Consider the following 23,882-nt stretch of genomic DNA (forward strand, 5'->3'; position numbering starts at 1 on the left):
AAGAGAAAACATGCAAAAGTATTCAATAAAATAATTATCCAGTACTTAGACTCAGAGTTTTTAGCTAGTTCATTACATAAAACTTCTTGAACTCAATCCCAAAAGACACAAACACGAGCTTGCTTCGCATAATACAGAAGATTTTTTTCAATAAACACACCCAGGAGAAGACTGTATCTGCCTTCTCAGGATGAAAAATAACTTCAAGGTCAGCAAGCTTCCATTAGCAGTTTATACTGTAGCAAAGTGTTAATTAATTAATTTCAATGTGAAACATAGGAAATGTCTACTTTCTCCATTGTGGGAATTACAATGCAATGCACTGCTGCGTCTTCAGGAGCGACTTTAGGTCAAATTAAACCCTTTTCTGCCTTAATTGTGCTTGTAAGCATGTGAGCTTTTTCACACTGTTTTGCGGTCATGCCTCAGTAATCTCACATTATGGACGAGCAGCTTCACTGTATCATTTGGGAAATGAGTTTTCCAGCCAACATGCCTGAAGAGAACAGTTATGTAGTAATGAAATTAGGTAAGAGTGACACAACTGGCATCACTGTTTGGGTGGGATGCTTTTCTACATGACGTTGTTAGGTTGACTGAGTTGAGGTTCAGGAATGTGCAGTGGCAGCATCGATTTTAACAACTCACTCACGCCCACCTCACCAGGACCAACCTGAAGTGGTTCTCTCAGTGAGGCTCCATCATCATCTGCAGATTGTGCTTCAACTGTCCTGCGTGCTTCACAAGATTCGACTAAAAAGGCTCCAGTAGTCTCACGAGGTATGCATGATGTCTAAAAATATAATTAGACATGGTGAAGGTGTTTAACAACAAATGGCCAAAGTGAGAATAAATCAATAAATGTATTAACACACAACTACCAACAACTCACAAGAACAGTTATGCTGTGTTCAGTAAATGCCTCATAGAAAGGCACTCCAGACACCTCGTCAAACACGGCAGCAAAAAACACCAAAGAAGTGTGAACTGAATTATGACGTGTGGTCCATTGTTGGCGTGTGCTCCTTGCAGGGGCACTACCCACGTCTTGGTTACTGCTTTCTCTTTCCTCCTCCCTCTTTCTGTTTTTCACGGGTTTACAGCCTGCAGACAAATGGCAATCAGGAGTTAATGAGATGAGGCGTGGAGATCGGGTGGGGGGCTCTCCCTGGCACTGTCTTCCTGGGGGTAGTCTTTGGCTACAGCAGCTTATTTTTGTCCCTCTCAGTTTGCTTTAGTTTTCTTCCTTTATCCTGGACTGGAGGTCTCCGGTTGTCCTGTTTTTGGGCTTTGGTTTCCTGGTCGACTTCGTCAGGATTTTTTAGGTTTAGAGAGAAAGAGCTGGATTTGCTCAAATTTTTGTTAGTTTTGGCCGGGATCTCCTTCCCCTGTTGTGATTAGATTATGCTTTTTTGAATTTATTTAATATACACTGTATTACGAGGTAACTTGGACTTCGCAGACCCAATTTGACCCATGAGACCTGAACTGGAATGTATCAAAAAGTGCTATGCACTTTAAAGTGATTCACAAATCTCATCTCAACCACATGACCAGGACACTGTCATGAGAACATGTCGCTCTGCCAGCTGGTATGTCATTTGGACTAGAGCGGCAAAGTCAGTGTCAAAGCAGACCATCCTCACTACAATGAATGAGTTTACATATTTGCACTAAATGAAGACCTTGGTTACTAGCAGGTATGAAACCACCCTCAGTGTTTTGCTTTACAAAAAAATTTATTTCTGTTATGAAACATGAGAAATTCTGTTCTTAAAAATCCATATACAAGCTGATATATTTTGCAAGTGGAATCTCAAATATATGGTAGACATGTATGCGATCATTACATAAACATGTTTTAACAGCTGACCTAAAAAAGATATTTGTCACTTACGAACTCTCAAGTTAAAGATTTCTGAATTTGGTCAGTCTCTGTTGGTTAACATAGCTGCGTTAATTTTGTTTCAAGCATTCTTGAATTCATTTAAATTTTTTTATTGGATGTTGCAGGTGGTCATCACGACACACAAGCTGTATTAATTTCTGTCAATAGCTTCATTACAAGTCAACTGTAAACTAATTGGCAAGAATTATGTTTTTGTTTTTTAATCTGCTTTGTGCTGTGCACTGAACCATGCTAACACAAGAGGCACAGCTGGTCAAGTAAACAGCAGGATAAATGATGAGCTTTGCGAGAAGACAAATATAAGGAAAACCTTGAAACTGAATATTAAAGCCCAAAGAACATTAAATATTAGAAAGATGAGCTTAATAAAAAATATGTATTCATGAAGATCAGGACAATAGCTCCTTCCTACCTTTTCATACCTCTCTGCATTCGTATATCTGTGGAACATCTTATGCCCGTTGAGTCAAAGAATACTGTGCAGTGCAGAATTAAATTAGATTTGATAGAAAGAGAGGTGTATGGGTTTTTCTTTTTTTAACCCCACAACAAAAGCTCTCCTGGAGCTGGTTTACATACACACTGTCAAACACACACTCACTTACGAGATCAGACTGAACAAATGTGTGTCTTTCTGAGACACATTATTAAACATGCAGCCCCATTTGCTCATAAACCAGGACCTGCACACAAAGACTTGCGCAAACATATGAGTCAAGCCCATCTATTTGGAAGACAGTGTGGAAATATGTGTGATTGAGTCTGAAATATACCCCAACACTCCCTCGTATTAGTTTTCAAGTGGATCTGACAATGATCTGATGATAATGTGGGAGCAGTGGAGTTGATAATCATCATATTCTTCTTGTTACAAAGATTAAATGAGAACGGCGAGTGATGCAGGTGTATTTTTATTTCATATTGTGAACCAAATTATTTAATTTGACTGGAGGTGAGATAGTGATAATGAGAATCTATTAAATGCACAGAAAGAGTAGAAAAGAGGGCCAACGAGCACGTCTATCACTCCATATTCTACCTGCTAATACTGAAGGAAGGGAGGATCTGCGGTTATGTTAAGTATGTTAAGATAATATAGCTATTGGATATGTCTATTTTTTGAATGGTCGTATCAAATATCAACAATAATAAATGAATTGCAAGAAAACCAATTATACAGAAATAAAAAAAAAACAAACAAACAAAGCTCACACTGTATTGTCGAAAAGGCAGATAACAGTAAGAATTCAAATGTTTTCTGACTTGTTGGTAATATATTATTGCATAATCTGCAGCCTGATGGAAAACAACTAATCTTCTTGAAAATCAGATGACAGCGATCAGTCAGGACTGCATCTTCTCAGAGGTCTTCATTTTATTAAAATGCTGATTGACCCAAAACAGTATATAAGTGAGCTCAGACTAAAAATAACAATGAAACAAAACATTTTCATTCAAATGTTTGTGAAATAAAATTAAGAACGTGTGGGTCAAAGGTCAAGTTGTTATCAATTGCAGTGTTGAGATGAATATATTGTTTGACACCATCAACTGACTGCTCACCAGAAACTACAGGGTCATTGGTTTGTCAGGAGGCAACAGAAAAGTACCTCAAAATAACCTTAGATATCATTTTTATTGTCAATGTGGGATTCTGTATGTAAAAACTCATTTGCAGACCAGTGAACATATGAATCACCGCAACTACTGCGGTATCTTTCATGTGGTTTAAACCAAAAAGTTGAAACACGTTTTATCAACAGGGTGACGACACCTCTCATAAACCTTGGATGCCAGAGGAAACCATAAAAAAGACTCCGTCTCGTTTTGTGGTGTTGTATTGAGACTGTTCCTCCTTCAGATTTTGCACCTCCTGGCTAAACTTCAACGGTATCCTACTGGCAGCCATTTGAAGCTGTTCATGTATTATCAACCGCTGGGCAACTCAAACAAAGCATTAAGGAGACAGCGGACTGAATAAACCAAAATGCTTTGACAGTTATTTTTCTGTATCGGTTAAAGAAGTAATGCATCTATTCTTCTAACCCTATTTTGTAACTCTAACTTTTGCCTCTGTGCTGTTTCAAGTAATAATCAATGCTTGCAACATCCTTGATATACTGGAGAGATGTGTGATATATTTATATCGAAGCATAAATACTTTGAGTTTTAACAACGCACTCAGCATACAGAACTCCACTTAATGCAGATGTTTTAATCCAAAGTGCCGTCCAGCTATACGAGTGCTTACATTTTTGGCAGACGGCCCACTGGGACCAGGACCTCTAACCTTGACAGTGTTAGCACCATATTAAACTCACTGAGCTACTGAACAGAAGCACCATATATCATTTAAGTGGAACAATTTTACTTTGAAGCATGTAGCCTTTGGTACTGACTGCCCCAGATTTCTGACAGCTCACAATGTGGGCATCACAATGCAGATGTTCTCTCTCACTATTCAACTGTGGATGCCGCTTTCATCTGGACATAGATCTTTAAAAAAAAAACAAAAAAACAAAAAACAAGGTCTAACATCCAGATATGTCTAATACAGAATGGAAGAGGAATAATTTCCACTGAAAACAAGGTTTGCCTTGTTTAATTCACCATTCTTTTTATGTTATTCACATATATATCATCATACAAACATACTTCAGCTACTTTTAACATATAAATGAATGGGTTAGAATAGTTTGAAAAGTTATGCCCAGTCTGAGTATGAAAATATGCATTAACAGGCTTAAATTGGCTATTGGACAAATGTTATGCGTTTGTACTTTTCAAAAGTTTGTCGAAATAAACTTCATGTAGAAGTGCTAATTAAAATAAATAAAACTACCAAAAATACCACCAGAGACAATTAAATTGAATATTTTTCTTTGTGTGTGTGTGTGTGTGTTTATCTAGTAACTTTTCTTCTAAATTCATTATACTTCTTTGGTGTTTTGTGGTCCACTTCTATTACTCATCTGTGAATCAAATACCACCAAAGTTTAATTTTACATCGGTTACTTCACTCCTACACCCAGCCACTAACCTGTTGGTATTCCCCCTACAACTCCTCACTACTTCCACCAGTTACTTCCACTTCCCATGAAACACTGTCTTCCTGAGATGTAATTGTCAGTTTCAATATCAAGTCTCGACACTGGTCTGAGCTGCAGCAAGATATGTTTGCATTCACATTCGACATTTTGTATATAATTCTGTAAAACTGTACTAGAATGAAACGACATCTTTCCCAAAACTGAAACAAATCAATAATAATAATCTATGATGAAAACAAGGAAAACCCAATTTTCTTTTATTGTGAAGGACCTTCAAGGCAAATCAAACCCGCAAAGAACAAACAAAAACCCCTGCAAGATCAATACACGAGGGCACATGTAAAATAACAGCATTTTCACTGTATTTAACATGGACGTTAGATATTTTTTATATTTTAAATTGAGTTATCGCATTTAAAAGAAGAAAAAAAAACAACCCACCCGTGTGCAACCTTCATGGACTGTTTTGTTAGTTAATGTTATTCTGAAATTGTCAAAGGATGAATTATACAAAAAGTTCCCAAACACAATCGCTATGTCGACAGAGCAGCAGTCATTCAGCTCTACTCATTGTCTCTTATGTCCTTCTGCACTGTAAAGACATAACACTGAGATGTATCTCAAGTGTTCTGAGGCAAATAATCGCGTATCCATGTAAAAAGAAGTGCACCCACTCATCTTAAGGGCATTTTTAAAAATTTTCAAACTCTGCGTCTCCCTCCGCTCTTTACTCTTTCAGGTCCATTTCATCATTGGCATCTGTGAGTATCCACTTCACTTAACCTCCATAACTGTGGACCATCATCGGGAGGGCCATGAGGAGAACACAAGTGCTGCATTTTGGTTCAAATCTATAACTCTGGTGCAGTGCAGTGACACTGGTAACCCCTGAGTCTCTGTGGTTCTCTTCATTACACACTGTCTAGAAAATGCAAACTTTTCAGCTTGGGCAGATGATTGAAATGTTCTAAATAAAGTGTTTGTTTCGACAAATATACATGTTTATGTTACCCAAATGTTAGGAGGAAAAAAGTAACATATACATGTGCATTTCATTATATGTTAGGTATATCTAATGTTGACTAAAACACTGTAGTTGGTGTTTGACAATAATAAAAATGTTTGAAACAAGATTACTGCTTTGTCATGATGGTAAATCAGTTTAGACAAAACATGAAAACATGTTACACCACTGATGAAGAAGTTTGGGAATGTGTTGACACCACTCACCAACAATGAAGTGAACAATTTATATCTCTAAACCTATTAAATGTAACCACATTTAAAGTAATGTTATAACATGAGCAGATGTTTTCACATATGGCAGCAATAAAAGGGAACATTGCTATAAGAAAGACCTTATTTCTTTGCATTGCTTGTTGCTGGACTAAATATATACTGGATTTTAAGGTGGAGTGATGCCGTGTGGAAGGAACTATAGCTAAAATCACAGCATGGAGATGAATTTCTGCGGAATTCCGAAGACTAAGGGTCTGATTTACTAAGATCCCAAATAGAGACTATACGTGCTAACACTAATGATTGCACATTCAGTTTGCGTGCATTATTGGGGTACTCTTTCAGAGGCAGAGCTACTTGAAAGACAATTTTGCAAGACTGGATAAAGAGCCAATTGTGCACAAGCATAAAATGAGATGTAATACCCATGACTTGTGAGTGTGGACACTGCAGTTCATATGAATAAATGTTACGTATGTTACGTAATAAATGTTACGTCATATGAAACATGTTACGTACAGACAAAATCATAAACAGTGTAATTGCTTTTGAGCACTGTAAGGATGAGTTGAATTAGTTTGTTAGCTCCTCCCAATATTTTACCAGTGAAAACATCCAATTATATATTTTCATTAAGAAAATTCCCGAGTGGCTGGTCTTTTCTGTGTGGAGTTTGCATGTTCCCTCCATGTATGTGTGTGTGTGTGTGTGTGTGTGTCTGTGTGTGTGTGTGTGTGTGTGTGTGTGTGTGTGTGTGTGTGTGTGTGTGTGTGTCAGCAAAATGACATGCAGCTCGTAAAGTGTCACATCTCTAATCTATTACTTCGGCAAAGAGGTTTACAACAATGTTTTATCAGTTCATGTCGATACATGCTCAAAAGTGAGTGCATGATATAATTTACACAAAGACCAAATATGAACACTCACTTTGCTATAAAGTGGTCTAAAATACACAGTGTGATTGTAGAGCACAGATAAATATAAAAAGAGATGTGTGTCTGTGCACTGTGCATCGATCATACGAAGAAACCATCAACTTTATGTCTATTTGATGTATTTGTGTAATGCATTCCATACGACATCAAGAGACCACAACCAAAGATTCAAAGATTCAACATTCAAAACAAACCACAAATGCCACAGTTGTATCAGATGGTGCACATTCAACCAGCCGCATGGAACTTCAAACACACAGCAAGTCTCAAAATTGACTTTTTACGACTTTTCGGCAAACTGTACCAAAAGAGGCCAACTTTTTTTTTTCCCCCTGTCTCTTCATCACAGTCATCAACACAGGGCAACGGTTGCACTCACAAAAGAAGAGACATAAACCAGCAATGGAAATTAACCTTAGATAACCAATGTACGTTTGTGTGAGGTTCTTGTTCAGGGCAATAAAGGTTTCTTAGAGGAACCAGTCTGGCCCCAGTAGTGCACATTTCTAAAAGTACTGGACTTCACTATGTGGAATAGAATATATTTTGCAAAATCAACAATGAATTATCTATCCAACTGTCACTTCAAAAACTGCCCAGACCAATTGTCACTTCTTCACAAGGGGGACAGAATAATGAAAGCAGGCAAGGGATTAAACATACAGAATGATGTTGCAAAAGTTAATTCTACAGAGAAGTGGCCTCTAAATTCAGAAAACACAAACAGGCTGAGGATATCACAATGTCGCATACACAAGCAGAAATACACACTTAAAGAGAATGAGAGGGAACTCACTGAGGGGGTTACAAAGGGCCACGGAAAAACAGAAAGATAGAAAGTGAAAAATACATGAAATCCACAGAAAATGTGAAAGTGACACTGGGCAGAGTGGGGAAAAAAAAACTTTGTGTGAGCATTAGCCATGCTGTGTGACTCAGACAGTGGCGCAGTGTCCCAGTGATTCCCCCCGTGGCTTCAACTTCAGTCCCACTGAAAGGTCAAAGCTTCTTTTAAACTACCTGTTTCTGTTTCTTTCCTTTGAATATCGGATTAACTACTGCTGTTGCCTTGTCTCTTAATAAATTCTGTGCATGCATGAATGCATCACAATTTTCACCGGCAGTGTCATGTTGCCCATTTCTATCGTTTCAGATGGGTTTTGTGTCACCCTGAAGCACAGTTTCTCGTGGCAGTTTGGCCCACAAATGGACAAAATTAACTCCATGCATAGCCTGCTGTTTATGGTGAGAAAATGTGCACGTGTGCTTGCTGCTGTCAAAAACACATATTTCAGAGTACTTGTACTGCTGAACTGAGACTCTTTCTGAAGCCACAGTGGTGGAATAATAGATTACACATTCTTCTACTGACTCCCTTAGCCAAGTGACAGTTCGGGTGATAACTGCCAAGGCTGTGAAAGAGCTTGTGTACGTTTGGAGATTCATGGTTTTGTACTTCATTCACTTGCAGTCATTACTGACAGTGCCACGGCAGGTTAGTGTCTATTTCAGTGAAAAGTCAGAGTCGCTGAAAGAGTTATATTTTCCTTTTGGTTTTCTAACACTCTTGTTAAAATTCACTTCATTTCACATTTCTTACAATAACTGTAAACCTTGGTGGATATTCCTAGTTTACTGTGTCTATTTTATTACACTATTGATTCTTCAGATGCCTGGAAAACATCAGCTAAAATAACTGCATTGATACACTTCAAGTCTTTTATATTGCAACCAAATGAAAAACACCATGAAATTGTTGTAGTTATTGATCAAGTTGTTGGATACTCATGTCAAATTCAAACCAAACTATAGAAATATAGCTCAGCAAACCTGACTGTGTATATTAAACGAGAAGCATGATTTGTTGTTTTTTTTTTTCTCTCCTGCAAATGTGCAGCATGTAGCAATAAAGATGGAGAGCTCAGGAAAAGACACATTTCACCCAAAAAATGAACAAAGCATTCATTTGGTCACCATGAGCATGATGACCAGATTAAGAGCATCACAAAAGCAAGGCGTAGCCGACAAGTTTAAACCAGTCAAGCAAGAACACACCTGCGCCTTTGAATCATTCATCATTCAAGCTGTCACAACACTGCCAATATCATTAATATAATCATCACAGTGATTAACATCAGTATTGTCATCATCACTTTGATTGCCCCCCATCAATTTTCCACTTACCTTGTTCTGTCCTGGAGAGAATGTTAAATCCACAGAGGACTATGAGCTGTGATCCGAGCTGAAACACCCACTTTTATTGTTTATCAACTAATTTTTTTTATGATAACCACCAAAATCTCACCAGTTGGGTTTCTGAACCAAGTCCATCCCATCAGTAGAGGCTACTCAAAGTTAAACCCGCCTGCTCACTGTCCCACTGTCTCAGCGGTTAGCGTGCCAGGTCATTGGTCGGCTGGTGGATGGGAGTGATTGAGGTGTGACGAGGACGTCAGCTATAATGGCCGAGGGGTGGATGGGAGATAGCTGGGTGGCCGGCACAGGAGAAGTCAATCTGAGTGGCAGTAGATCAATGAAAAGGTTCCTGTGTGTTCTTTCAGTGGAAATGGGAGAGGGGGAATTAGTAAAAAGAAGAGAAATAGCTAAGCTTTTATATTGCATAGAAAAAACAAAACCCATATAATTAAATTAACCTATAATTAGTCGGGTAATGGTCTCGTAAGTGCACTATATATATGTATATATATATTAAAAAAATAATAATTTCCCACTGCCTCTCACATGTTGAGGTTTGGCTGTGTGTGCTGTCAAGCCCACTGTATACCTGCAAAAGTGGTGATAGGAGTGTGATATGATGTGCATGTTCATACTGTACATGTGCTGTAAATCTTTAACATATGTATGCTGCATGCAAATGTGTGAAGTGCAGGCGTCTTTGTGGATGCCCGCCGACATCTGCGTTGGAGCAGAGATAACCAACATACAGGATAAATAACCTCCAGTAAAACCACTGCTCTGTTTGACTGAGCCTTACCGCAGAGAGAAAAAAAGACTCCAGCTGACTCACTTCTTATGCATTCAGACATGTACAGTTTTATCATGTGCTGGTGCATAAGTATGTATTTCACAGACAAAGGCCATAACATTTTTTAAAGATAGGAAAAATAAAAATAGGATCAAAAGTATAGTTTTTTTTGTCATTCTATTCTCTTTTTTTTATAAGGTGAAACATGGAAACAGACAAAGGAAATAGTGTGATTGTAAAATAGGAGACAAGGAGAGCCTGATGCAGATAACAGCATGTTCTAACCTCTCGTCCAATAACAGGTCTGTTGGATGCGTCCAAATGGTAAAGCATGAGTGCGTCTACCTTATTATGTATGTCGCTCCTTCCCTCTCATTTCCCTCCTCAGATTCTATTTCTCCCTTTCGGTGTCTTCATTTGTCTTTTAGCCTCCCTATCCATCTGCCTTATATTTCTTTTACTTCTCCTTCCCTCCTTGGGTGAAAATTTCACCAATTTAATACTACAATCTATTCAGCTGCAATCTATCACCATTACCTCGGCTTTTTCTCCAAGCTTGCTGTTCAGTTTATCCTGAAAAGGTCAAGAGCTCCTTAGATATGGTCTGACCTACACATCCAATAGACAGCATTCAGGTCAGCGTTCACACTCACTGTGTATAATATTTTCCCCCCTCTCACTGTGTGATGGTGTTAAAGTGAAACATCCTTTTCATCATTTTTCTTCCACACACTGCCCATGCTTATGCTTGTTAGAGCTACACATATCTTTCTATCTTTCTCTCACAATTTGGATGGTCTATCTAATTTTTTTTGTTTTATTTTTTGAGACTAGGCTCCAAACAAATCTTGAAAAGACAGTTGTGTAGGATTTTAAATCATCAAATTACATAATGCTTGAATGCTAAAAATGACCATACCATTCTCTGTGAGAACTATGGGGCACAATGCAGATAAAAAAAAAATAAAAAAAAGAGTACATTCTAGGAGACAAACAGAAAATATTTAGTCATAATCTGATTTCAGGCTGATACTGAAAGGGGTGTTTAAAAATGACAAACAATGTATGACACTACATGAGCAGCTTTTCAGTTTTAGTGAGGCAAATATTTTCTGTGTCCTCTAAATGATTATGACAAAGCCAATTACTGAGAGGGGTGTTTTATAGTCAATAAGATTCTCTGGCTGATAAATCAGCCCAACCTTGTTTCAACAGGTCAACGAATAGTTTGATCATTATTATAATAATGTACATGATACACTCGAGTATTGGCAGTGTTGCGTATTCAATAAAAAGAGCACTGACAGGAGATTTTTAAGCTTCATTATCATGTTACCACTAAGGTCCCGCTTACATGACAACGTTTCGTGTGACAACACATAATCCATAAAAAAGTGCATTTACATTGCAGCAGCAGACCCAGCTGCTGCGGGAGGGTGATGTCACTTGTTTTTGTAATGAAACCACACAGACTTGTGTGCAGAGATGAATATGCTATAAACGTGAATAAAATCGAGAGAACCCTACATCTGTATTGACAAATGATGAATCAGATGCTATTAGGGTTGAGTCTCAACTATAAAATTACCAATATGGACTACAAAGCTAGAATATGCACTGCGAGTCATACCACTACAGCGGCTGCCATGTTTGTTTACTGGCACATGAGCAGAAAGAACTATTTACAACGGGAGGGGAATAGAGGAGATATGCGCACGCGCAGTAACAACACTCCATCGCCTCTGGCAGTCTGTGCCGGGGGGAATTGCGACCGAGAAAGAACTGTTCCACCTTGGGAATCTGTATAAGCCCTTCATGGATACAGTGGATCTGCACACCAGTGTCAGAAGTTGTCGGAAGTTTTGCCTATACACTTGTATTCGTTGTCATGTAAACGAAGCCTAAGCCAAAGGTGGTTGGTGCTTCTCTGCCTCTTTTTGCCTGGAAATCCCCCCCACCCTCCCATTCCACTCACCAATTCATCCACCCTTTCACTTTCATCTATTTCTCTCTCGCCCTCTCTCGTTTCTACCCAGTAGCATGGGCTAATTGTTACATCGTTCTAACACTAAAGTCGCCCAGTGTAGGAAGCATGGCTGATCGCCGCTGGGTCTAACACAGCATGGGGGAAGGGGAATTGAACAAGCATTGGCCGTCAGAGCTGGTTAGCTTCACAGAGCTCCTGTCACAACTACACTCACAATGCAACCTGTTTACTACCAAGGCTCCCTGCAATTACCAGCTCCCCTGCAGAGGCCAAGCTAGCGCCTGGGGAGAACTAACACTATCATCAGAAAGGGTGGAGGGACAGGAGGAGGAGGGTGCGACTGCTCCACTAAGGGCTGATGCAGGGTGGTGTGTGTGTGTGTGTGTGTGTGTGTGTGTGTGTGTGTTTGTGTGTGTGTGTGTGTGTGTGTGTGTGTGTGTGTGTGTGTGTGTGTGTGTGTGTGTGTGTGTGTGTGTGTGTGTGTGTGTGTGTGTGTGTGTGTGACAAATTCTTTGGGGAAAAGCGTCGGGCACGCCTGTGGCTGTGTGCATGCCTGTAAATCTCTGTAAGATTGGGTATGTATAGTTAAAAAAAAGCTCTAGAGATTTGATGCTAAATGATATAGGCCATAGTATTGTACTTTGCACAAAGAAAAAAAAAAAGCTAAGAGATGAATCTACTAAATTAAATGCATGTAATTGATGTTTAGGGCCCTTCGGAAAGCAGCCTTTTTCTATTAGTCTATAAACGCACCATTACAATGATTGAATCAATGAGGGAAAGCTCTATTTACACAATAAGCAGTGGAAACAAATGGGTAAGGACTTTGGGGTACTGGCAATGAAATAAAAGCGTATAATGGTATTGATGGGGTGAGCATGAGGTTGCATGTGAATTAGCCGATTTCCATGACATGGCCGCTGACTCACAGGGACAGTGGGGCAGTGAAACAAGCAGCAGCACGGGACCCCTACAACACAATGCTGCTTCTCAACTCTCACGTGGTAGGAAATGTGGGTACAATTAAAATTTGTCAAGATTATATACCAAAATCAAGTAACATATAAAGATAGTCATGGTACTGTTGTGAAATCTAATTTAATTGCGATTTTTAGCTTCACTGTCACTGATGTTTTCTAATAATTGGTAGCATTGTTAATCTGTTAACCTGCAACTCGAAAACTCACCTGAAGGAATTTTCTGAAATGTTATCCTTGACTACATGAGAGCACATTTTTAAAAACTTTTTCACAAGAATGAGGATAGAACTTGAAGCAAGGTCAAGAAACGGTGTCTTATCTTGACATATTCAGGCTATTTAATCAGTTACAGCAGCAGCACAAACAAGCCGATCTAGTATTACACAGCCTTGTGAGTCACTTCTTGCCTCTCTCCACGAATGCCAGGAGATAGATTTCTTTTTCATTTCCATCAAATCACTGTGTCATAGACAGACACTTCAGAATCAAGTGTTTAACCTGTGACAATGACTATCTGGGAAAGTACTGGTGCCTGCCCAGGATAAAAATGATTTTCAATAAAAAGGAGCATCTTTCTATGTTAAAAACAATACCCATTTTGATGAGTCATATTACAGAGACATATCAAATCATTTTTGAAAGGGAAAAGGAATCTCTGACTTATCAAACTGTAGATAAGTTGCACTATAATTTTGTTCACAGTGTCCATTTAGAGAGGTCACAAATCTAAATTGAAGAATTTACGGGTGTTAATGGTTCTCCATACAATAATGTAGGGACCATTGTGAATACGTTGAGAAGCAGTGTGTTAGGGAGCTCGTACTGCCTGGACTAACTGTTAACAAACTCTCAATATGTCCAACAGATTTCACTTTTACCAAGAGTATCCGACCTCTTACACAATTACCATAATTGGTGGAGGAAACTAGCAATCACATGTTTTCAATTGAATAAACAAAACTAATTTTTTACCCTTTAATTAAAGTTAGTTTATAATTTGTTGTGCCTTATCTATACCCCCTCTTAATAAACAGTTCTATTGGGTACATCCCTCCGCACCCCTAATCCTCCCGTCATGCTTCTCCACTGTAATTCATCAGATACTCTTGGAAACCATTCCCACCTGAAATCGCATCATTCATCCAATCAGTCTTTCATCTTTCCTCTTGCAATCTTTTCATCTCAGCCCATCTTGGCCTTCTCTAACAGTGGGAATGGCCGTTGTGAAAGTCATCTAGAAGTCTAGAAGTGGAAGGAGTTTTATTTCTTTCTCTCTCCTTCTCCCTGCCAACTTACACTGCACATCTACACGGATGGACTTGATGGCAGCCACCCCCACCCCGTTGTCGGCCTTGCAGTAGTAGCGACCCCCCTGCACCCTCTGGATGCCCTCGATGCGTAGTGTTTCATTGTAGATGGATGTTTCCTGGAACTTGTCTGAAGCACTGCCTGCTGTCTTTGTCCACCGCACCTGTGAGGGATGAAGGAGAGAAAAAGACAAAGAAGCTGTCTGTGAATGTGCACTGCAGGACAGGATTTGTTGAGTGTGAAAAGTTGTGAAAAGGTAAAAGGCATTTTCCTTTATTAATTCCATCAGCAAAAATGGACCAAATGTCGGCATATCTACATAAAAAGCTCGCGTGAGGAACTATTAAGACAACATAATTGTTGTCATACAAAATGCAACAAGGTACGCTTGGCCACTGACACTGAGAAGTAGTAATGAGATGTAAAGCAATGACTCACTGCCTTTTCTAATTGAGAGCTTTAAGTATAACCCTTATTTTGGCAAGCTGCTGACCGCAGGCTGCACCCTGATTATGGGGCTTACCAAAGGTTTAACAAGATTTAAAGAAAAATGTCCAAAGAACAAATTAAGCAAAATCAACATAACATTCTTACAAAAGGAGAATCTCACACTGAACTGCACCCATGCAGCATGAATAACTCTGGAACAGCTATATGCAGTCTTGGGTTGATTGGGGGCTTGTGTCTAGACAAAACAGGTGAAATATAAAGTGTGTATAGGGTTACACAGTACTCTTTTTCTTTCACCTGTTTCATTATTTTTTAAATAACTATTATTCTGGACTTGGGATCTCTTTCTGTCCAGACTTTTTACATTCTCCCTTTAGATGAATGGATTTTATCTGAGCTTGCCTGTGTCATTCCACATTGAACTTTTTTTTTATTGTACTCTAAATTGCCTGTATGTGTGCATGATTGTCTGTCTTTTATGTTTGATTTACACATAAAATGACAACATGATCAATGTGTATCCTGTTTTTCGCAGATATTGAGGCAACTTCAGCTCATGTTTTTACATTGTGGTAGAGCACCACAGTAACTGAGGGGGACCTGCACAAGTGAAAAAAACAAAAAAAACAAGCAGAGATGCAAACTCCATATTAAACAGTACTATTAGACAGTGGATTGATTTAATCCGTGAGAAGACTGCACTAACCTGCAGTGCACCCCACCCCACATTCAAGTCCATCCGTAGTCATCTTGTATGAAAATATTTTCTATCATAAATTACTGTAAAGTGGCTGTGAGCTGATGAAACACATGTCTGCTGCATGAAGAAAATTAGATGACACAAAGATTAAGAGGAAGTGCATTAGAAAGAGGGGCAGGAAGAGTCTTAATTTCACTAAGCAAGTGATTAAATTGTCTGAATTTGAACTGATCAAAATTATGAATGTCGTTATCTTTCTGTCTCCTCCACAGAGTGGAAGTTAATGACACTAAGTGCTGTACTCATGGTATCCCTGACGCTTACACTATTAAGAGTTTTGACAAACTCTATACGGCTTTTTCACGCTTCAATTAGCCCATCAAGCCATGGGAACGCTGCCCAGCCGACAGCAACACGATACTTCCACACAAATCAAATTTACCAACACACACACACACACACACACACACACACACACACACACACACACACACACACACACACACACACACACACACACACACACACACACACACACACACACACACACTTTCAGAGATACATGAAAGCCTAAAAAGTCATCAGCATTGGAATATTATTCTGTTCTGTGTGTGTGTGTGTGTGTGTGTGTGTGTGTGTGTGTGTGTGTGTGTGTGTGTGTGTGTGTGTGTGTGTGTGTGTGTGTGTGTGTGTGAAACAACTTTGTGTGTACAGTCCATTAATCCCTATTAACCCGTCTGTCTGTTATCAACTTCAATGAGACTATCAACCGTGTTCCACTGAGGAGGTCACAGAGGATAATAGGCAAAAGTCACTGATAACTGTGTGTGTGTGTGTGTGTGTGTGTGTGTGTATGCAAAAATGCAAATGTTTGTGTGCATCTCAGGTTTCATGGGCACTCATCTGCCTGTGTTCCTGGATACGTCTACCGTATCATTGCACTCAATCACTGCTGCGTGCACGTGAGTGTGCGTGCATCTGTATATGTGTGTTGATTAGAAAGCAGGTTATATGGATTAGCGGATTATCGGGGGCTGTGTAAATTCTTTCTGCCTGTTTATTCAGCTCTGTTTGTAGGAGGGATTTGGAGGAGGCAGCCTGCCATTGATCAGACCAGCCAAGGTGAGCAATGAACCGAACCCTGTCTCTCCATGGTTTAGTGACTCCTGTTCAGTGTGTGTGTGTGTGTGTGTAGCTTTGCGGGAGACACAAACAGGGAGAGGGCGAAAGTGAGTATGAAGTGTGCATCTGTGTTTGACTGCTTTTATCCTTTCCTATTCATGGATTAAAAGATGAGTGGAAAATCTTACGAATTATGGACATTATGTTTGCTGCGGCTTTAAAAAGAGAGCATTTTAGAGTGAATCCATAGGATTATAGTTTAGGAACAGTAAGATTTGGCTCAAGTTTCTAATGAGAGCATTGTATGATAAGGGCTTTGGATAAAAGGAAGAGTTGTAATTCTACATTTGAGTTAAAAGCAGCTTTAGAATCTGTTGCTTTCCTAAGTGTATGACAACATGGAGTCAGTATGTACATGAAATCATCTTGATGGCCTACCCTCAAAATAGGACATGAAGTCACTGGACATGGAAGCAATGTGATGTTGCCATACTATACACTGTGGTATATTCTTGGATAAGGTCACAAGATCTGCAAGTAAATGTAGCGAGAGCTGATGACGAATGCAGCAGGTATTTCTGTATTTAAAAAAAACAACAACAACAAAAAAACCTGCATGTATAAGAGAGGTCTATTTTTTTCCCACTCTGTGAGAGCAAGAGGAAAAAATGAGAGGGAATGATATATAGAGTATTGCTGGCAGCTGTGTGATGGGGAGGGAAAAAGTACATCACACTGGGAGTTGCTCCACCAGGGTGGCAGATAAAGCAAAATAGAGAGAGGTGATATAGCGAATAAAGGGGATATTGTGTGTGATGCAGATGACAGCCAGCCGGCAGAGGAGCCTTTATCTGCCTGTGACACCAGCAGCTTAAAACCATCACCTGCGCTCTCTTTCTTTGACCTCTTTCACTCTACCTCCACACCCCTTTCTTCTTCCTGCCATCAATAGACGTGTGACGGTGCTTTTTCTTTTTTTTTTTTTATCTTTATTCTTAGGTCCTGACGGATTTGTCTGGATATCTCCTTCAGTCTCTCTTTTCTCTCCTTCATCTTATCCCAGGCTGAATGCCTTCCTATACCTCGTCTTTTATTTCTTTACAAAGTACAGGAAAGCCAAACACATGCTTGTCATTACATCTTGGGTCGAAATACTTATTCAATGATGCACCTAAACACACATTAATTCCCCCAGACTTTCTTTCCCACCGGCACGCACGCACACACGCACGCACACACACAGACACGCACACACACGCTGGGAGATAAAGATACATTTGTTGAGTAAGACACTTTTGTAATAATGCCTCTTACAATTTGTTAGAAGTGTAATGCGAGGGGACGTCTTGGTGTCCCCTGGGATCCTGCTCGACATGAAAAGCAGCAGGTTTTGTTCGCTGTTTCTGTATTCAGCTGGGGATCTGTATGCTGTCTAGGACACAGATGTTTCAAGAGGAGAACAGAAACAGCACAGAGAAAAGAAGATCTTTGTCAGAGCAATGAGGAAGGATTGCGAGGATCACTCTCTGTTTTATTTTTTTGTTTTTCAGGAGACTGAGTTGCTGGAGCCAGCCACAACTCGATGGACTGGTAAATACTCCATTATCGCTCATGTGTCTGATCCTTGTGCGCAATAATTGGAAAACAATGATGATTTCTCCCTTGAACCTTGTGACATGTGAAAGTCAGAACACATGATTTACTGTTCTTTTGAGCAACATCTGATAAACGTGCAAAAAGTAAGAAATACACAAACCAAATACATAATAGCTCACTTATCAAACTACTTTATTAGGGCTTAAACACCTTGAAGTCTGGTGACATGTCCAGGCTGTAACCTGCCTTTTCACAGAGTCCTCTGGGATTTAGGTTAATAATGTAAGTCAAATGGCATCAGTCCATCCATCTTCTTTTCCACTTAGCCCGTTTTGGGTCACAGTGGCAGACCACGCTCTCTGAACTTCCAAAAATCATATCAGTGAATTAAAAAAATAAATGTACTCAAAACAGATTCATTTACTAATATAATATCTTGTTTTCCTTTAAATCCTCCTTCACAGAAATCTCTTTTCCCCTTTCCATAATTCTCCCTTCCTATATGTGGATATTCACCAGATACATTTGTCACTTAACCTATAAAAGAATGAAATCCCCACCATTAAACTTTGCAATATGAACACACAAGAACAAACTTGGTAGGAAATGTCAACAATGACTGGAGATCCTTTACAAACCTTATCACAAACTCACACAGATTAGAGCACATTTGGTGTTGAATTTATATTGAAGTACTTGTGCCTCTTCTATCAGTAAATACTGATGAACACATTTGAAGGTTCTCACTGGAGTATTTTGGTAGAATCAGCAGCGAGCCTCTCCATCCATGCCCATACAGCAGCAGATGTTTTTTGTTACTGAATACATTGTGATGTCCAGATCATTATAGGAATCAAATAAACAGCTTCATTGTCTTTGTCGACCATGTTGCTCTACGAGGAGCAGGTCAACATTTTCAGAGCAGCTCCAGTCAGACTCAATGCATTGTACTCAACAACACAGCTGGATATTTTGACAACACCAGGTGCCACTTTATTAGGTGTATACCCCCTTGCGATAAAACACATTTTTATGGAGCTTATAATGTTCAGAGCACATATTACTAGATATTATCAATGTTCAGGCTCCTAAATGCAAGTGGAGCTGAATGACCACGTCCGTAACACATTGTAAAATAAAAACAACTAAACATTACATGTTTTTAAAAAGAAAAGAAAAGAAAAGAAAAGAAAAGAAAAGAGAAAACGAATGTCTCCCAACTATACTGACAGGTGAGTGGCCTGCAGAAATTTGCATTCCTCCATCCTCTTGCTCCCTTTGTGTGGAGTTCACAACTTTCTCTCTCTCTCTCTTCCCCCTTTTCCATCTACAAGTCTGCTTGCTGTTCACCTCTTTCATCTACCTTCCATCCTCCCCGTCTCCGTCTGTTGCATGCACAGCCTATCCCTCCCTCTCCTGGTCTGTCTCTCAGCCCAAGTCTGTCTTGGAGTGACACATCACATAGGATCAACGGCATCAGGCAGACATGGTCCGATGGCTGTCAGACCCCTTTGCCCTGCTGTCCAAACCAGAAAGTGTCAACGATACACAACAATACATGAAAGGCCCTAAAAAATGTTAGTTGGCCTTGGAGAAGGAGGGTGCAATGGTTCTTACATCTTTGCCCTTCATTATCCAGCACAGCTGTCAGACATAGTCAGATGGTGAAATAAAGCACACTCATACAAATAAATTGAAAATGATGATCTTGTATTAATAAAAACACATATGCTCAAAACTGAATTGTGAATCTGCAAAAAAAAAAAAAAAAAAAAAAACCTTATTCAGGCAACATTTTTCCCAAAGACGTCCGCACACACGTCCCCATGTAGTTCATTTCCTTACCCTAACCTTTCCTGAGCATCTGCTCTACTAAAAATTTTCACATATAAAAATGGTAAATAGTCTGAAAAACACGAGACTTAACCAGGTTGGAAAATGAAGTGTGAATCACTTTGCTGTTTTTGTGCTGAGAGGCATTTTCTCAGCTGTCTCGCCACAATTTTAGTTTGTGGACTTTATCATGAAATATTTTGTACCCCAATTTTTGTTTTGAGCCAAATTGTTATCTATTTTCATAAAGTTCGATAATGTTCTTCATTAATCCGTAAGAATCCACAGTACCACATTATGGTGCTTGTGAGGGCTCAGCTTCTTTCAATCAATCCATGGTGACCCCCCCCCCCAAAAAAAAATTTTTTTTACCAAATACAAAAAATAACACAGCAGTGATATTGTTTCCTTCTGAATCTTGGGTAGGTCCTCATGCATGTGAAATTGTCATTCTGATATTAGTGGTTGTATACATAATGCTCATGGTGCTATTCGCAGATCAAACCACACGCAAAATGAAACCACAATCTGTTAACACGAGTGTGCAATGTGGCATGCTTTATATAAGTAGTAAATCAGGCTCAGTATGTAGTCCTCAATCTGCCATAACATCAATCCAACAATAAGCTTATTCATGTAATATTGTCAGCCTTAAAAACAAATAGACAGAGGAGTCCAGCATTTTGGGCTCCACATTGTGGTGTTCAGGTTTAGTATGTTTTCAGTTTTAAGGCGACACAGTAGGAAAAAAAACTAATTAATCTGATCCTTTTTTAACCCGTGATGTTAAACCTCGACACCCTGTAAAAGAAGGGCCAAAGCCGACTACCTGCTGAGGTGTCTGATGTCCTTCAGAGACTGCAGGACTCTGTTAAAGAGAATTTATGACACTGTGGTAGCATCAGCTATTCTCTATGCAATGGTCTGCTGGCACTTCTCTGCTCCAGTCAGGGACAGTGAGACTGAACAGACTGGTGAAAAGGGCAGGTTCTGTCCTGGAAACCCCGCTGCAGACTATAGAGGAGGTGGGTGAGCGGATGATCCGGGCAAAGCTTAAATCCTTCGGGGACAAGGTCTCACAACCAGCTCCTTCAGTGGCAGACTACTGCAGTCACCATCTAGGAAGGAGCTACCACAGGTCTTCATACCCGCTGCTGTGAGTCTGTTCAGCAGCAGGAACTGAGTTTAATTATCACTGTCCTGGTGCTATTGCACTAAAAATATTGTAAATATTATTAATGCTACTGAACACTTTTCCCTCATATTTCCCCTCTTGTATCCCCATGTATATATGTGCATAGATATGTTTTTAATCAATTATCTATTTATATGTACATTGTCTACGCTCTTGGTGCAACTATCTTGCCTGTTTCTAAATATTTACGCAATGTTTCGCTGCTGTGATGACTGAATTTCTCCATATGGGATTCATCAAATCTGATCTTATCTTAAATTACTAATTAAAAGTACATAAAAATCAAAGTTTGCAAATCTACATTAATAGATAATTAATATCTCTCCCATGAGATGAGAAAATTGTCACAAATACACAAAGCATAACCAGAGAGAAAAATAAGAAGTTCAACCTTTTGTTGTTTGGGAAGCAACGTTTACCTTGCAAGGTTTTTTTCTCTCTCCCCAGCATGACTGGTTCCTGTGGCATTACACAGTTGGACTCTCTTATATTTGCCCTCAATAGCTCTAAGTGAGCCTTCTATTCCTGCCTACTACAATTTTACTAACTCTTTTCTTGATGTAACGCCAGCAGAGTTGACGATACGGTGCTTTATCTGTCCAACTGGCTCACTTACCGTGAATAGGCTTAAGATGGTAATCCTGTTATCGGGGGATACTACTTGGCACGCACGCACGCACACACACACCACACACACACACACACACACACACACACACACACACACACACACACACACACACACACACACACACACACACACACACAATGAGTTACGTACAATAATGTGTGTCCAAACTCAGAAGACGTAACATCAGAGGAAATGTGTGCCAGATGACTACAATAAATAAACAAAACAAGAGAGCAGTATAGCTTGAAAATACGCGATTAAAGGTGGGGTTTGTAAAATGACTCTTTGTTGGTCCAGTTGATTGTATGTCCAGCTCCTCAGAGTTTTGTCAGAAGTACTTAAATAAGCTTGTGGTTTAACAAAAAAAAACAAAAAACTTTTTACCAGAGTAACTCACACAATATGCAAAAACTAAAATATGCAACTGAATTCAGTGTCATGTGAAGGATGTTGTAGTTTCACTTGGTAATGTAAATCTTGCTAATTTATGCACAATTAAGGTCACATCATGTCAGGTCCTCTCTTGTGTCTGTTGTAAAGTCTGCGTGTCTTAACTGCTTTGTCTCTTCCTCTTTTACTTTGATACTCACCTATCGATGCGCACTTACCCTGCCTGTCTGTCCAACAGGCAGGGTAAGGTAGGTAGGTAGGTTTATAAGAAATAAACAAGTGTAGAGAAAACAGAAAATATGAAAACAAAAAAGGGGGTCAGACCAGAAAAATTGTAAATTCGGGAAAGGAGTGAAGCAGAGAAGTCACGTTATAACAAAGAGAAGAGACATTGGTAATAAAGCAAAACAAAAATTAAAAACAATGTGAAAATAAAAAATAAACTGAACCATTGCAAGAAAACACAAAGAAAGTGGAGAGGATCAAAGTTAAATGGCATTTTCATTATGTGATCTCAGTGGGAACTCAAAGCAATTGACAAGGATACTTTGAACCATAAGCATAACTTGATTAATGTTAATAAGCTTGTTACTAAGCTCTTACGCATATTGTTTACTGTATCAGCTCTTGTCTCTATAGGACAATTGGAGATTTGCTGCAGTTTTTTCTGTGTATGGATGTGTGTGTGTGTGTGTGTGTGTCCCTCCTCCCAGTCTCAGCACAAACATCACAGAGAAAAAAGTTCAATAAACCTGACTCATTGATATTGAACACGCCATCTAACCTTGTCACACAATATGAATGTCTTTATCGCTCTTTTTTTTTGCCTCGGTAATATGAAACCAGGTTTGAGGCCAAATTACAGGAAGCAATTGAATCATCAGTATTCACAATAACATAATCATGTTGAAAAGAATAAAGATGTTGACAATTTCAGTTGTAATTATAATAAATAAGCTACTATTTGAGACAAAAAGCCAACAGTTGCATAAAAACTATTGAGCTGTCTTTAAAGTATAAAGAACTATGAATAATTCATGCTTTTGGAAATGTTTCAAGGGGTTTTCCCAACGTTTGCTTGACCATCATTTGGTTGAGTCAGAGCAGAACAAACGGGGGCAGACATACTCAGCAGACACACGCTGCTCTTTCCAACGTGTCAACAGCCGTCAGCTGCAGTGTCAGCCGCAGTGTCAGCCGCTACCATACACGCTCTGCCCATGTTAAATGTATTAGTTGTAATAAGCAACGGCTAATTAGCACAAGCAGGGCATGAGACAGAGAAATGTGAGCCCCCTTCTCTTTTCCTTTTTTTGGGAGTAGGTGCAGAGATGGTGATGTCATTGCTGAGTGGCATGATGATGCCAAGCTGCTGAGAAATGAGAAATAATAGGAGGGGAATACACAGGGGAAGTTTAAAAAAAAAAGCAAAAAGGCAGAGAGGTAACAGTGTTACAATGCATGCTACAGAAGTACAGATTACATCATTAGTATCCAGTTAAAGGAGACAACTGTTTAACTCAAGTCCCTCACTGTATGAAGGATCTGAATATAATAATTTAGTTATTAAG

General features: G+C 39.3%; 1 protein-coding gene across 1 annotated transcript in view; it reads right to left on the minus strand.

Annotated features, from left to right (window-relative positions):
* The window catches only part of mdga1 (MAM domain containing glycosylphosphatidylinositol anchor 1), a gene marked incomplete at both ends in the record, with an annotated part of 179,696 nt that overhangs the window by 91,480 nt on the left and 64,334 nt on the right, over nt 1-23,882 (minus strand). Inside the window, one exon of the mRNA XM_080500476.1 lies at nt 14,383-14,557. Coding sequence (XP_080356602.1) covers nt 14,383-14,557 — 175 coding nt within the window. The remainder of the gene's footprint in view (nt 1-14,382; nt 14,558-23,882) is intronic.

Source organism: Blennius ocellaris, assembly GCF_963422515.1.
Source record: "Blennius ocellaris genome assembly, chromosome: 1".
Taxonomy (NCBI): Eukaryota; Metazoa; Chordata; class Actinopteri; order Blenniiformes; family Blenniidae; genus Blennius; species Blennius ocellaris.